This window comes from Sinocyclocheilus rhinocerous, unplaced genomic scaffold (assembly GCF_001515625.1).
Source record: "Sinocyclocheilus rhinocerous isolate Xijiao unplaced genomic scaffold, SAMN03320098_v1.1 scaffold1157, whole genome shotgun sequence".
Taxonomy (NCBI): domain Eukaryota; kingdom Metazoa; phylum Chordata; class Actinopteri; order Cypriniformes; family Cyprinidae; genus Sinocyclocheilus; species Sinocyclocheilus rhinocerous.
In genome coordinates this window covers 1,273,129-1,284,315 of record NW_015631716.1, presented here as the reverse complement: position 1 = coordinate 1,284,315, position 11,187 = coordinate 1,273,129, and the positions used below count along the sequence as shown (strand labels likewise).

General features: G+C 37.2%; 1 protein-coding gene and 1 long non-coding RNA gene across 2 annotated transcripts in view; one reads left to right on the top strand and one right to left on the bottom strand.

The window, feature by feature from the left end:
• The window catches only part of LOC107741860 (ribosomal protein S6 kinase alpha-5-like), a 39,438-nt gene extending 34,534 nt beyond the window's left edge, over window positions 1-4,904 (top strand). Inside the window, exons 15-17 of the mRNA XM_016554667.1 lie at window positions 799-958; window positions 1,058-1,221; window positions 1,551-4,904. Coding sequence (XP_016410153.1) covers window positions 799-958; window positions 1,058-1,221; window positions 1,551-1,838 — 612 coding nt within the window. The 3' untranslated portion in view covers window positions 1,839-4,904. The remainder of the gene's footprint in view (window positions 1-798; window positions 959-1,057; window positions 1,222-1,550) is intronic.
• Window positions 4,905-6,614: 1,710 nt separating this feature from the next.
• Window positions 6,615-9,081, bottom strand: LOC107741861 (uncharacterized). The gene is made up of 2 exons (XR_001640241.1): window positions 8,901-9,081; window positions 6,615-6,764 (listed from the first exon to the last, which is right to left on the bottom strand). It is a non-coding gene; the product is annotated as an uncharacterized LOC107741861 (long non-coding RNA).
• Between the last annotated feature and the right edge of the window lie 2,106 nt (window positions 9,082-11,187).

Below are 11,187 nucleotides of genomic sequence, written 5' to 3'. Positions count from 1 at the left end.
TCTGACCCTGCATAGACAGCAACGCAACTGAAATGTTCCCAAGTCCAGAAATGTAGCAAGGAGATCGGTAAAATAATCCACGTGACATCAGTGGTTCAACCGCAATTATACGAAGCTACGAGAATACTTTTTGTGCGCAAAAGAAAAAAAAAAAACTATTTTATTCAACAATTCGTCTCCTCCGCATCACCCTGTAAACAGCGTGTGCTGTTCTGTATCAGCTGCGTCACGCTGGATCTGTTTCCTACGTTGTTGTGATTTGATCTGTATGGAAACAGCGTATCCGGTGTGACGCAGCTGACACAGAACAAGGGTCAGACAGCTCTCAGATTCCATCAAAAATATCTTAATTTGTGTTCCGAAGATGAACGAAGGTCTTACGGGTTTGAAACGACATGAGGGGGGAGTAATTAATGACAGTATTTTCATTTTTGGGTGAACTAACCCTTTAAGCTGTTGGTTGAGAAATGACGATGATGTATAATTTAGATTTCATATTTTGTTTCTAGGGTGATACTGTAACATTCTGTCCAGGGACTACAGATGAAAAATATCCTTTGGCTAATTTTTGCATATTTACAGTAATGTTTATCAATGTGCACTGTCCAATTTTTATTTCATGCTGACTTTAAATCAAAAGGTACAGCTCTGTATCATTAGCATAGCAGTGAAGGTAAATTTCAGTTTTTTTTTTTTTATGAAGCCTAGAAGTGAATATGACGAAAATAAATCGGTCCTAAGATAGAGCCTTGAGATACCCTGCATTAAGGTGCTCTTGTGTGCTTTGTTTTGTTGTAGTACACCATGCTATCTGGCCAGGTCCCATTTCAGTGCCAGGGGAAGAGTCTAATGCACACCAGTGCAGAAGAGATTATGAGGAAGATCAAACAAGGAGACTTCTCTTTCGAAGGTGAAGCCTGGAGGAATGTGTCCAGTCATGCTAAGGATCTGATACAAGGTGAGACACAACTGAAGACGTTTAGAGACCATTTTGCAGTGTTTTAAATGTGAATGCATTTGTTAAAACTAAAATGTGTCTGACCTACTCGTGGTTCAGAGCTGCTGACGGTGGATCCTGACAAACGGATAAAAATGTGTGGCCTACGCTATAATGCCTGGCTGCAGGATGACAGTCAGCTCTCCTCCAACCCTCTTATGACCCCTGACATCCTGGGATCTTCTACCAAATCAGTGCACACCTGTGTCAAAGCCACCTTCAATGTAAGAAAGTGAAAAAAATAGAAGGATGGATGCTAGAAAATAAAAATTACAACATAACATGGCTGCATGATTTGTTGTTGTTGTTGTTGTTATTGCTGATTAAAAGTACTATTGTCATATTTCATTAAATAAAAAAAGAAAATAAATCAAGTATTTAGGGAAAAAATAATAAAATATTTTATTTTACATTACATTTATTATTGTTATTATTATTATTATGCATAATATATTAAGCTTTCTGTAACTGTAATATTGGCAAACACTGATGTAGTCGCCAATATTTTGTATATCTCTTGTTTTATTGTGTAATACTGTTATGTCTTCCTCAGGCCTTTAATAAGTGTAAGCGGGAAGGCTTCCGACTCCAGACGGTTGACAAGGCTCCTTTGGCCAAACGCAGGAAGATGAAGAAGACCAGCACCAGCACAGACACCCGCAGCAGCTCCAGCGAGAGCACGCACTCATCATCCTCTTCCTCCCAGTCTCAGGATAAGACGCCACCAGGCGGAGAGACAGCCATTATCCCCCAGGCCTCCGTGAGCACACCTCTCACTCTGGGCCCTGACGATGAGCCCTCCCAGGGTGAGCCCCAGCCTGCCTTCACCATTACAGAGTGAACCTGTCTGAGAAACAAACAACAGGATAGGTTACGTAATTCTCCCACCATTCGTTCTCCTCACGCTCTGGCAAGGTGTACAACTCCAGAATTTGCATGCGGGGACCAACTCAAATCCACCACTAGCAATAGATGCACACCATGAGCATTGAAGAGAGAGCTTGAGTGAACTTCTGGTTCAAGTCCCGCATGGCTAAAACTCACTGCATCCAGTCCAGTGTCTCAAACAAGAGGGAGAACTTCACTTTGAGGAGCAACAAATCCTTCCACTGATGGAGAAAAGGAAAGTCTGCTTCTGCAGTGTCCGGACAGACCAGGCACTTTGCTTCAGGCAAAAAAGGAAAGGGATATGTATTTTAAAAGAATATAAATATAATTTATTTAAGAGGAAATTTATTGTTTATACAGACTTCTCTCAAATTTGGTATATCATAGAATTCAGTATATAACAAATTTGTAAAAATGACAGCTCCATTTGTGCTGGGAGCTTTGTGGTATTGATTCACATATCTAACTTAAATCTTTGGCTTCTTCCAAAAGATTTTACTGAAGTAGCAACAATTAGGTGTAATAGTTTCCGTGTGAACATTTCATTGCAAAACTCGTTAATTACCCTTTGCAAGGTAAAAAAAGACGGTTTGTTTCATATTGACCTGTTATTTGAATTTTCTGTTGAGATCCTTTCCTCAGGTTATTTATTTGTTCATTTAAACTTGAACTCATTTTTTAAGAATTGAAGACAAAACCACTGGCTAAAGGTGCGGTCACATTTACCTTTGCTCTAAGAATTTTTGTGGGCGAAATCTAGTTATGTCACAATTAGAAATTTTGCATAGGAGCGAAAGATTTCCCCACGCAGATTTTGCATCAGGTTCAGTTTTTTCACACAAATTTGATACATTGACCAACAAGAGGCTGCTTGGTTTGAAAGTGACTTCTGTGTGAGCATTACTTTGTGCATTGCTACAATATTGACAGTGGACAATGGACATTTTTTGGTTTATCGCTGAAATTGAGGTGTTGCTTTGGATGTTGTTTTACTCGGAGACTTCGTCACTCAAGGTTTTATGGCCGAGTACAAGTTTAAGCTGGGATTGAATCTGCTTAAACTCAACATGAAATCAAATTTGACTCATTTTTACATTTTTAATGCACCAGATTATTTTGTAAACTTGGCACAAACCAAAATGTAATTACTCTTTCTTCCTCTGCAATGACTTTCTTTTTCCAGTGGCATCACAAAGGCCTCTCAGGCTGTTGGATAACGCTACCAAGTAGCTAAATGGCTCTTTTGCCATAGTTTTAGCAAACTCGCATTCAATCTGGCTCACATTCAATGTAATGCCGCCTACTTTTTTTAATGATCCAATCAGTGCATCCAAGAATGCCTCACATGAGAGGAAGAAATTGGGTTTTGATTCATGCTGACTTTAAGCGTCTGCAAAGCCTAATGACACGCTTATCTTACAAAAGATAACCATGACTGCAGGGCCTCATTTTAGCCTGAAATGAAGTGATACGCCAGCTAAAAGACATCTGTGGTTTCCTGTTTGATGGTGGCATGTTGTGTTTTTGGCCCTGTGTTAGATGAATTATGCTTTAAGACGTGCTGCGGCAGAGTCTGTGGTGTTAAAAACGATGTGCTTGCATATTTTCTTCTCAGCATTATCTGTTTCACAAGCCTTGGTGGTTTTGTGACACTAAGGTGCAGCGTTGCAGAACTCAAGTCGGAGTCTACCATATTTTCAGGAGCATTTGGACTCAGCCTGGACTCTTGAGTCCAAATCCAGTCTTGTCTGGACTTGAGTACTACACTCTTGAAAATAAAAAGGATTCCAAAAAGTTTTTTTTCTTTTTTTTTTTTCTTCATTCTATGGCAGCAATGCCATAGATGAACCATTTTGGTTTCTCCAAAGAACGTTTCAGTGAACAGTTGCTAAAATAACAAGTCTGAAGAACCTTTTTCCTCTATAAAGAATTTTAGAATGCAAAGGTTCCATGGTTGTTAAAGGTTCCTCAATGAACCATTGATGCCAATAAAGAACCTTTAATTTTAAGAGTGTACAACACTGCTGAGCTGAATATGTGGTTCTCTGTGTTTGTGTTTTCTAGCTGGTGGAGACATTTTTACAGTTGAAAGGAATGATTTTCTCTTTGGCCTATACGACCATCTGTATTATTCAAAGCATTTTGCTAGGATGTTTGACATGGTGTCATTCATATCTTGCAAGCACTACAAAACTATTTGAAAGGCACTTGAACTCTACATTGCTATGCAAAAGTTATTTTCTTCATTCTTATGTTTCTGTTCGTATCCTGAAAGATCTTTATGCATTAGAAAATAGTGAGTATAAGCAGTGCCTCATCAGGGCAAACATAACTGCCATTTTTAGGGACAGACGCAAGGTTCTGGTCTCTAAGTAAATCATGCATTCCACTTCCTGGGCACTAACCGAGACGAGACATCCCATCATTGAGCTTTTAAATGGTGAGGGCTGGATTGGGACCCAGCGGCGGGTACGCATGCTGGAACGCACACACTCAAACACACATAAACTGGTGCTCCTGCCCACTCGAACCCGGGCAAAGGACCAGAGCAATAAGAACAGCAGGAGCTCGGCTCACTTTCATGTGGCTGAAAGCTGCTGCGTTCAGCCTCTTCCCCATCACTGTTCTCCCTGAAGCTCCCTCATTACTGCCTCCTTTTGTTTGGGTGTATTAATAGAACGGGAATGAGGGGAGGCATAGAGAGTCCTACATTGAACTCTCCTCTGGGAGTGAGGCTTTATTAGATGGTTTGCCTCGCTGCTGTTTGTCCCACTGGCTCCCTGCATCTAATCGCACAAACATGGAGCTTATTTTACGGTTTGATATGTTTTTAGGGGTTTTTCCTCTTGTTTTAGCTGTTAAGAGATTAAGGACCAGACGTGGGTTTTCACGTTTTAGCATTTATAGAAGCATAGTGAGCATCGGCCCTTAAACTGAACGCTCTCCTTTGATCTGTGCACTCCGTTTTTGTTGGCCTATTTTAGTGTTTGTAAATCGTGTTGTCTGCTTGTGAAATGTAACCGAGGGGCCCCGTGCGCATGTATCTGTGATAGCGCCGGGTGTGGGTGGCTCATCTGCTTGTGGATCCACCTTGTTTTTAAAGGGGTTGTGGATTTGAAGTTGGAGAGTTAAAGGGATAGTTCACCCATTAAGTCTGTCATTTACTCACCCTCAAGTCGTTCCAAACCTCAAGTTGTCTTTATTTTATTGAGCATAAAAGAAGATATTTTGAAGAATGTTGGGAACCAAGCAGTTGATGGTAGCCATTGTCTTCCACCGTATGGAAACAAGTTACTATGAAAGTCAATGGCTACCACCGTCAACTGTTTGGTTAAAAACATTCTTCAAAACATCTTCTTTTGTGTTCAACAGAAGAAATAAACTCATACAGGTTTGGAACAAGTGGAGGGTGAGTACAAGATGGCAGAATTTAGATTTTTGAGGGAACTATCCCTTTAATTTTGGAACGTACTGTAAATGGATTTGTTTAATTGCATGGAAACTTGTTCCCTTTCTGTTTCATAATATCTTTAGTAGAATTGCCTTGTTTTAAAGGTGGCTATGCTTTAGATGTTAAAGTCAAACTTTGAAAGTTCAAAACTGTCATTTGACACTTAAAAAAAGGCAAGCAGCCTGTAATTTTTGCATCGACTAAAAAAGTGGCTAGGGGTAGTTGACAAATAACATGGTCAAGAACTTTTGTTTTTTTCAGCATCAAGATTTTAGGTTCAAATGTAATTTGTGTATGTATATCAGTGGTTCTCAATCAGGCGGCCTCAGAAGAATTCCAAGTGGGCCTCAAGATGGCTTATTATTAAAACAAGACAAATTATTTATAACAAGACAAACCAAGCATTAAAATAAACCAAAATGAAAAAATATATATCTTTTTTTTATTTTAATGGGGAACCAGGGTTCCCACTGTCTTCAAAAACATGCATATTAGGAATCCTAATTTTAAAGTGTAGATTCTAGATGTGGAAAATTCATGTAAATACAATTTTATAACTCCCTTGGGTATTTTAATAATAAAATTCAAATAATTTTATCAGATAAAAAGTTAGTAAATATATATATAAAAAAATATTTTCTTAAGTTGTTGTGGATATTTGGGGGTCTTGGAGTCAAAAATCTTGAGAACCACTGTATTATATATCATATATTAATTATATCAAATTTTAGATTTTTTTTCCTGTTCACTTCAGTAGTACTGCAAATTAATATTTAAAAATGACATAATTCTCTCAATATGTTTAAAACAGCATGCAGTTATGATTTTTAGGAAACAATGTTGTTTAAAATAGTTTTAGATTATGTGTAGCACATCACACTGCAGAGCACCAATATCAGTGCTAGAAATATCATTCCAGCTGCCCAACTACAACTTTTTACTGGTCAACATACACTACCATTTAAGGTCAGTAAGATATATATATCACAGTTTTCACAAAAATATTAAGCAGCACAACCTATCTCAACACTGATAATAATAGTAAATGTTTCTTGAGCAGCAAATCGGAATATGTAACATATTTCACATAAAAATGTCACTAACCCCAAACTTGAATATAGCCATCCTTATTGGCTGTATGCCTGTAATTCCACTTTTGGCTAATGTGACTGGACAAACAATCATTTTGTGAAGTTTGTTGTCCCTGACACAAAGCTTTTATTCTAAAACCTTGAAGTTGCATTGAATATTTATACAGTGTTGTAAAACAAACTTTTGACAGTTTTAAATGGAATCCGTAACATGAAAACAGACTCTGTACATTGTTTTGATGCAAGTGTCTCCCTCTCTGACCACTGTCCTGTTTCCTTTCCGAAAGCACCTGTGCATGCGATGCCTTGAATGCCACAGTCTCCGCTCAGTCCGAATCTATAGAAAGGGGGGTTTACAAATGAATAAATGACATATCTGTTTTATTTGACCAAAGTCATTATTTGTAGCAGTGACACTTAATGTAAAATTTCAACAAACACCAAGCTTTAACTTTCTTTGTTGTGAAGTCGTAAAAAATCTGTTGATTTGGTTAGGCTCTTGTCCATGTGCTTCCGTTTTCCAGCATTACCTGCTGTGAAACACATTTATAAATGTAATTCTGTATGTTATAAGAGCCATATTAAGAAGCATAGATTACTAGCACAATTGATGTGTTAGATTTCATTAGATATTTTTTCCCCCGTCTGCCATAGAAATGGACCTTCGTGGCACTTTCCACAAAGCCACCAAAAAAGCGTAATGCAAAATGTATGTCATATTACGCGTTTCTACTGTCCATGGGCTTAGGGGGTTTGATAGTTTAACTGCCAATAATATATGTGTGGTGTTTCAGCAAATTCAGATGTTGATTGTGATGATCTAAAAACATCTAAAATTGAAATGTTTTGCAAAGCCGCTTAGTTTTGAAATATCTATTTTTGCATTTTGTTGTGCAGTTGGCCCAGCACACGTTGCATTAAATTGCAAAGGGAATTTTGAGTAAATGGATTTAAAGGGATTTGTGAACTTTCACAGGCTCTCTTCCTCCTAGTGTGCAACCAAACGCTGCCACCAAGGGGCGCTGTTTACACAGTTTTATGTTTGTGTTGATGGTCATTTCAACTAGTGAAACTTGATTATGGGATGTATATAAGAGCTTTCCTGTCTCTAGACTCTGTATTAGTCTTTACTGTGCACTAGATGTTTAATATTTAGCCATTACATGAAGACCTGAATATCTTATGATAAAAAATTATCTAGCTGGGCTAGAGTTTTTCCTCGTATTAATTTATTTAAATTGAATTATTATTAAACTATAACGGTTAAAAGCACCAAAATAAAGTCCTATTTATAGTGCGTTTTAATGCTATGTATGTATTTTGTAAGTGCTAAGCCATATACTTCACCACACATGACACTGAACCCGGTTGGCGTGTCCTTGTTTTCAAGATTATATTCTTTTGAAATATCAGTCCATTGTGTTGATACAAATGCGAATCGGAGTGTCTTGCATGAGTGTTTTAGTCTCAGATGAGTTGAATCAACTCTGGTCTTGTTAGCAGCTGTTTCCCCATTTGTTTTGTAATTCAAAATATGTTTGAGGTGTTAATTAAAAAAAATAAGGGCTTTGAAATTTTGAATACATATCTTATTGAACAAGGGTAATATAATTTAAATAGTCACAAATGGAATAAACCCTCTAAATTCACAAAAATGCTCGTGTGTTGTGTGCATTTATTCTGCTGTTTTGGTAAGAACAAAAACAACTTTCTGTTTTTAGCTTATATTATGTTCTCAGTGGCTACAATAATGTTTTATCCATATATTCTTCATTTATTCAAAAAAAAGAAAGAAAGAAAAATCTTACAGACCTGTTTGAAGCCCATGAATATATTAAGCCTTTGATTGTAATGTTTGATTTATTTTTACAAAATGACAATCAGGCAAATGTTATGGCTTTCTTTTTTAATGGCTTTTTTTAAAAAAAAGATTGTATCTTTCAAAAGACACCACCACAATAATAATAGTAATAATTACATTTGTCAGAAAAAGTGAAATATTAAATGTTTTGCTATTTATGTATTTTATTATTATTATCATATGCATGTCTGAGCAGGAAACGTTTTGAGGTAGAGATAGTCTGACTTTTGGGGGACTTGAACATGTTATGATAAACTTTCATTAAGCCATGACAGAGTGTATATTAATGGTTGGACACTGTTGTCATAATGTACATCAAAATATATGTCAAAGCATCAGAACCTGCCATTAGGAGTCTTACAACAAATAACTCGTGAACAAAAAGTCAAGATCATTATATAATCAAATAGATTTCACTAAAGTTGCTAGATTCAAAGCAGTGAAGCAGAGATCCATCATTTGAAGTGTTGATTTGAGCACAGATGGCTGTCTCTGAGTTACAAGCTCCAAAACGCAATGAACAGGACAGAAAGCAGAAAGGGCTTGGCGTCTAAAGTGGGAGGTGTTGAAGAGTCACTGGCGGGAAATACAGGAATTCTGCACGGGACCTACATCTCCTATTGTCTCCTCCAAATTTTGACCAGGCTGCCCTGGCGAGCAATGATGGGACATTTTCTTTTCTTCTCCAGCTCGGTCCCGGGGCCCTTCCCTCCTGTTTGCCTGGCATTCCACTGGGCCACCAGAGAAGCTGCTTTAGAGACGGGGCTGCTCGCTCCTGGGTGGCCTCTTGTGCAGGGGGCTGCAAAGGGGAGGAGACGATGTCTTATTAATTGACTGGGTGTCTTGGAAGGAGTGTAGGAATTTGGCTGCGGGAGTAAAAGGAGAGGAACGACTGCCTCGCAGCTTAGCCTGGACCTCCTACTCAATCATAAATGTCAACTAGATATTTACATTTTCTGGAGAAAAAAAATGGAAGCGGTGCTGGCAAGTGCAAAAGTCAATGGCACAATACTATGGTGTTGTGGATGGTTGCTAGGACGTTGCTGAGTGGTTGCTAAGGTGTTCTGAGTGGTTTCTTACTGCGGCTGTTAGGGTGTTCTGAGAGGTTACTTACTAGCTCAAGCCTAAGTTTCTATGATTTCCACCCCCACCCTCCAAAAAATGCTTTGTCAGGTGAAAATCTTAAGTACACACACTTAGAAGGGTTCTCCCATACCAAATATACCGTGACAGTACCATGGTACAGTGATAGTATCAGATGGGAATAAGTCAATAACAAATAAGAGAGTCCATGATTTAAAAAAATTAAAAATCTTTTGAGGATCTAATCTACGTAGAAATATGCTCTTAAAGTTTTTTGTGGTTGTGAACATTTTAAATGGAGAACACCACAGAATAATAAAAAATCAAATACGCAATGATTAAAATGATTCCTATATGCTTATGCATGTTGGTCGCACCACATGACTTTAATTTGGTTGACAAATGTTTTTCAAATGTTTGGAATATTTCAACAAAATTGCTTCCTTGTGTTTTTTTTTTTATAATGATCAATTATTATGCCAAACTAGTCAAAAAGGTTTTCTTTTCAACCTTTTAATGAAACATTTTTCTACATTATGATATCTGCATATACGCTACCATTCATTGGGCCAGTAAGATTTTTTTTGAAAGAAATTAATACTTTATTCAGCGAGGATGTAGCCTATTAAATCATTCAAAAGTGATTTAGAGGAATTTATGTTTCAAAAGATATCTATTTCAAATAAATACTTCTTAATACTTATATTATAGTACGTTATAAAAACATGAAGCAGCACAACTGTTTTAAACATTGATAATGATAAGAAATGTTTCTTGAGTACCAAATCAGCATATGTGACCCTGGACCACAAAACCAGTCTTAAGTCGCTGGGGTATATTTGTAGCAATAGCCAAAAAATACATTGTATGGGTCAAAATTATCGATTTTTCTTTTATGCCAAAAATCATTAGGATATTAAGTAAAGATCATGTTCCATGAAGATATTTTGTATATTTCCTACCGTAAATATATCAAAACTTAATTTTTGATTAGTAATATGCATGGCTAAGAACTTCATTTGGACAACTTTAAAGGCGATTTTCTCAGTATTTTAATTTTTTTGCACCCTCAGATTCCAGATTTTCAAATAGTTGTATCTCGGCCAAATATTGTCCTATCCTAACAAACCATACATCAATGGAAAGCTTATTTATTCAGCTGTCAGATGATGTATAAATCTCAATTTCAAGAAATTGACCCTTATGACTGGTTTTGTGGTCCAGGGTCACATATTAGAATGATTTCCGAAGGATCATGTGACACTGAATGATGCTGAAAATGTAGCATTGCCATCACAGGAATGTATTACACTTAAAAATATATTAAAATAGTTCAATTGTAATAATATTTCACAATATTACTGTATCTTTCATTAAATAAATGCACCTTGGTGAGCATTAGAGGCTTTTTTCAAAAAATCTCACCAACCCTAAACTTGATCAGTCACTGATATTTTTACTTAATGTAATTCAGAAATGGAAAACATATCACGGAAGAGGTGTATTCAGGTCTCTGTATGTCAGAATTACATTTTTAAATGTATTTTTAAGTAAAGTAGTAGATCCGGACTAATAACTATATTTATCTATCATACTTCAATACACTTGTTCAAAACCCTAATCCTAGTGATGCTTGCCTTTTTCCATATTCGCAAGTTTTGACTATCAACTTTTAAAAAAAGAGAGAAACCTGCGTGTGAACGGTGACTGTGATTTGAAAAGAAGCAGCAGAGGTTTGCGTGGAGTGGGATGTGGGAAAGGCCCGTTCAGGTTGGAGTGCTCCTGGAGGCTCTGAATAGGCCTGCTGTGGTTGAGT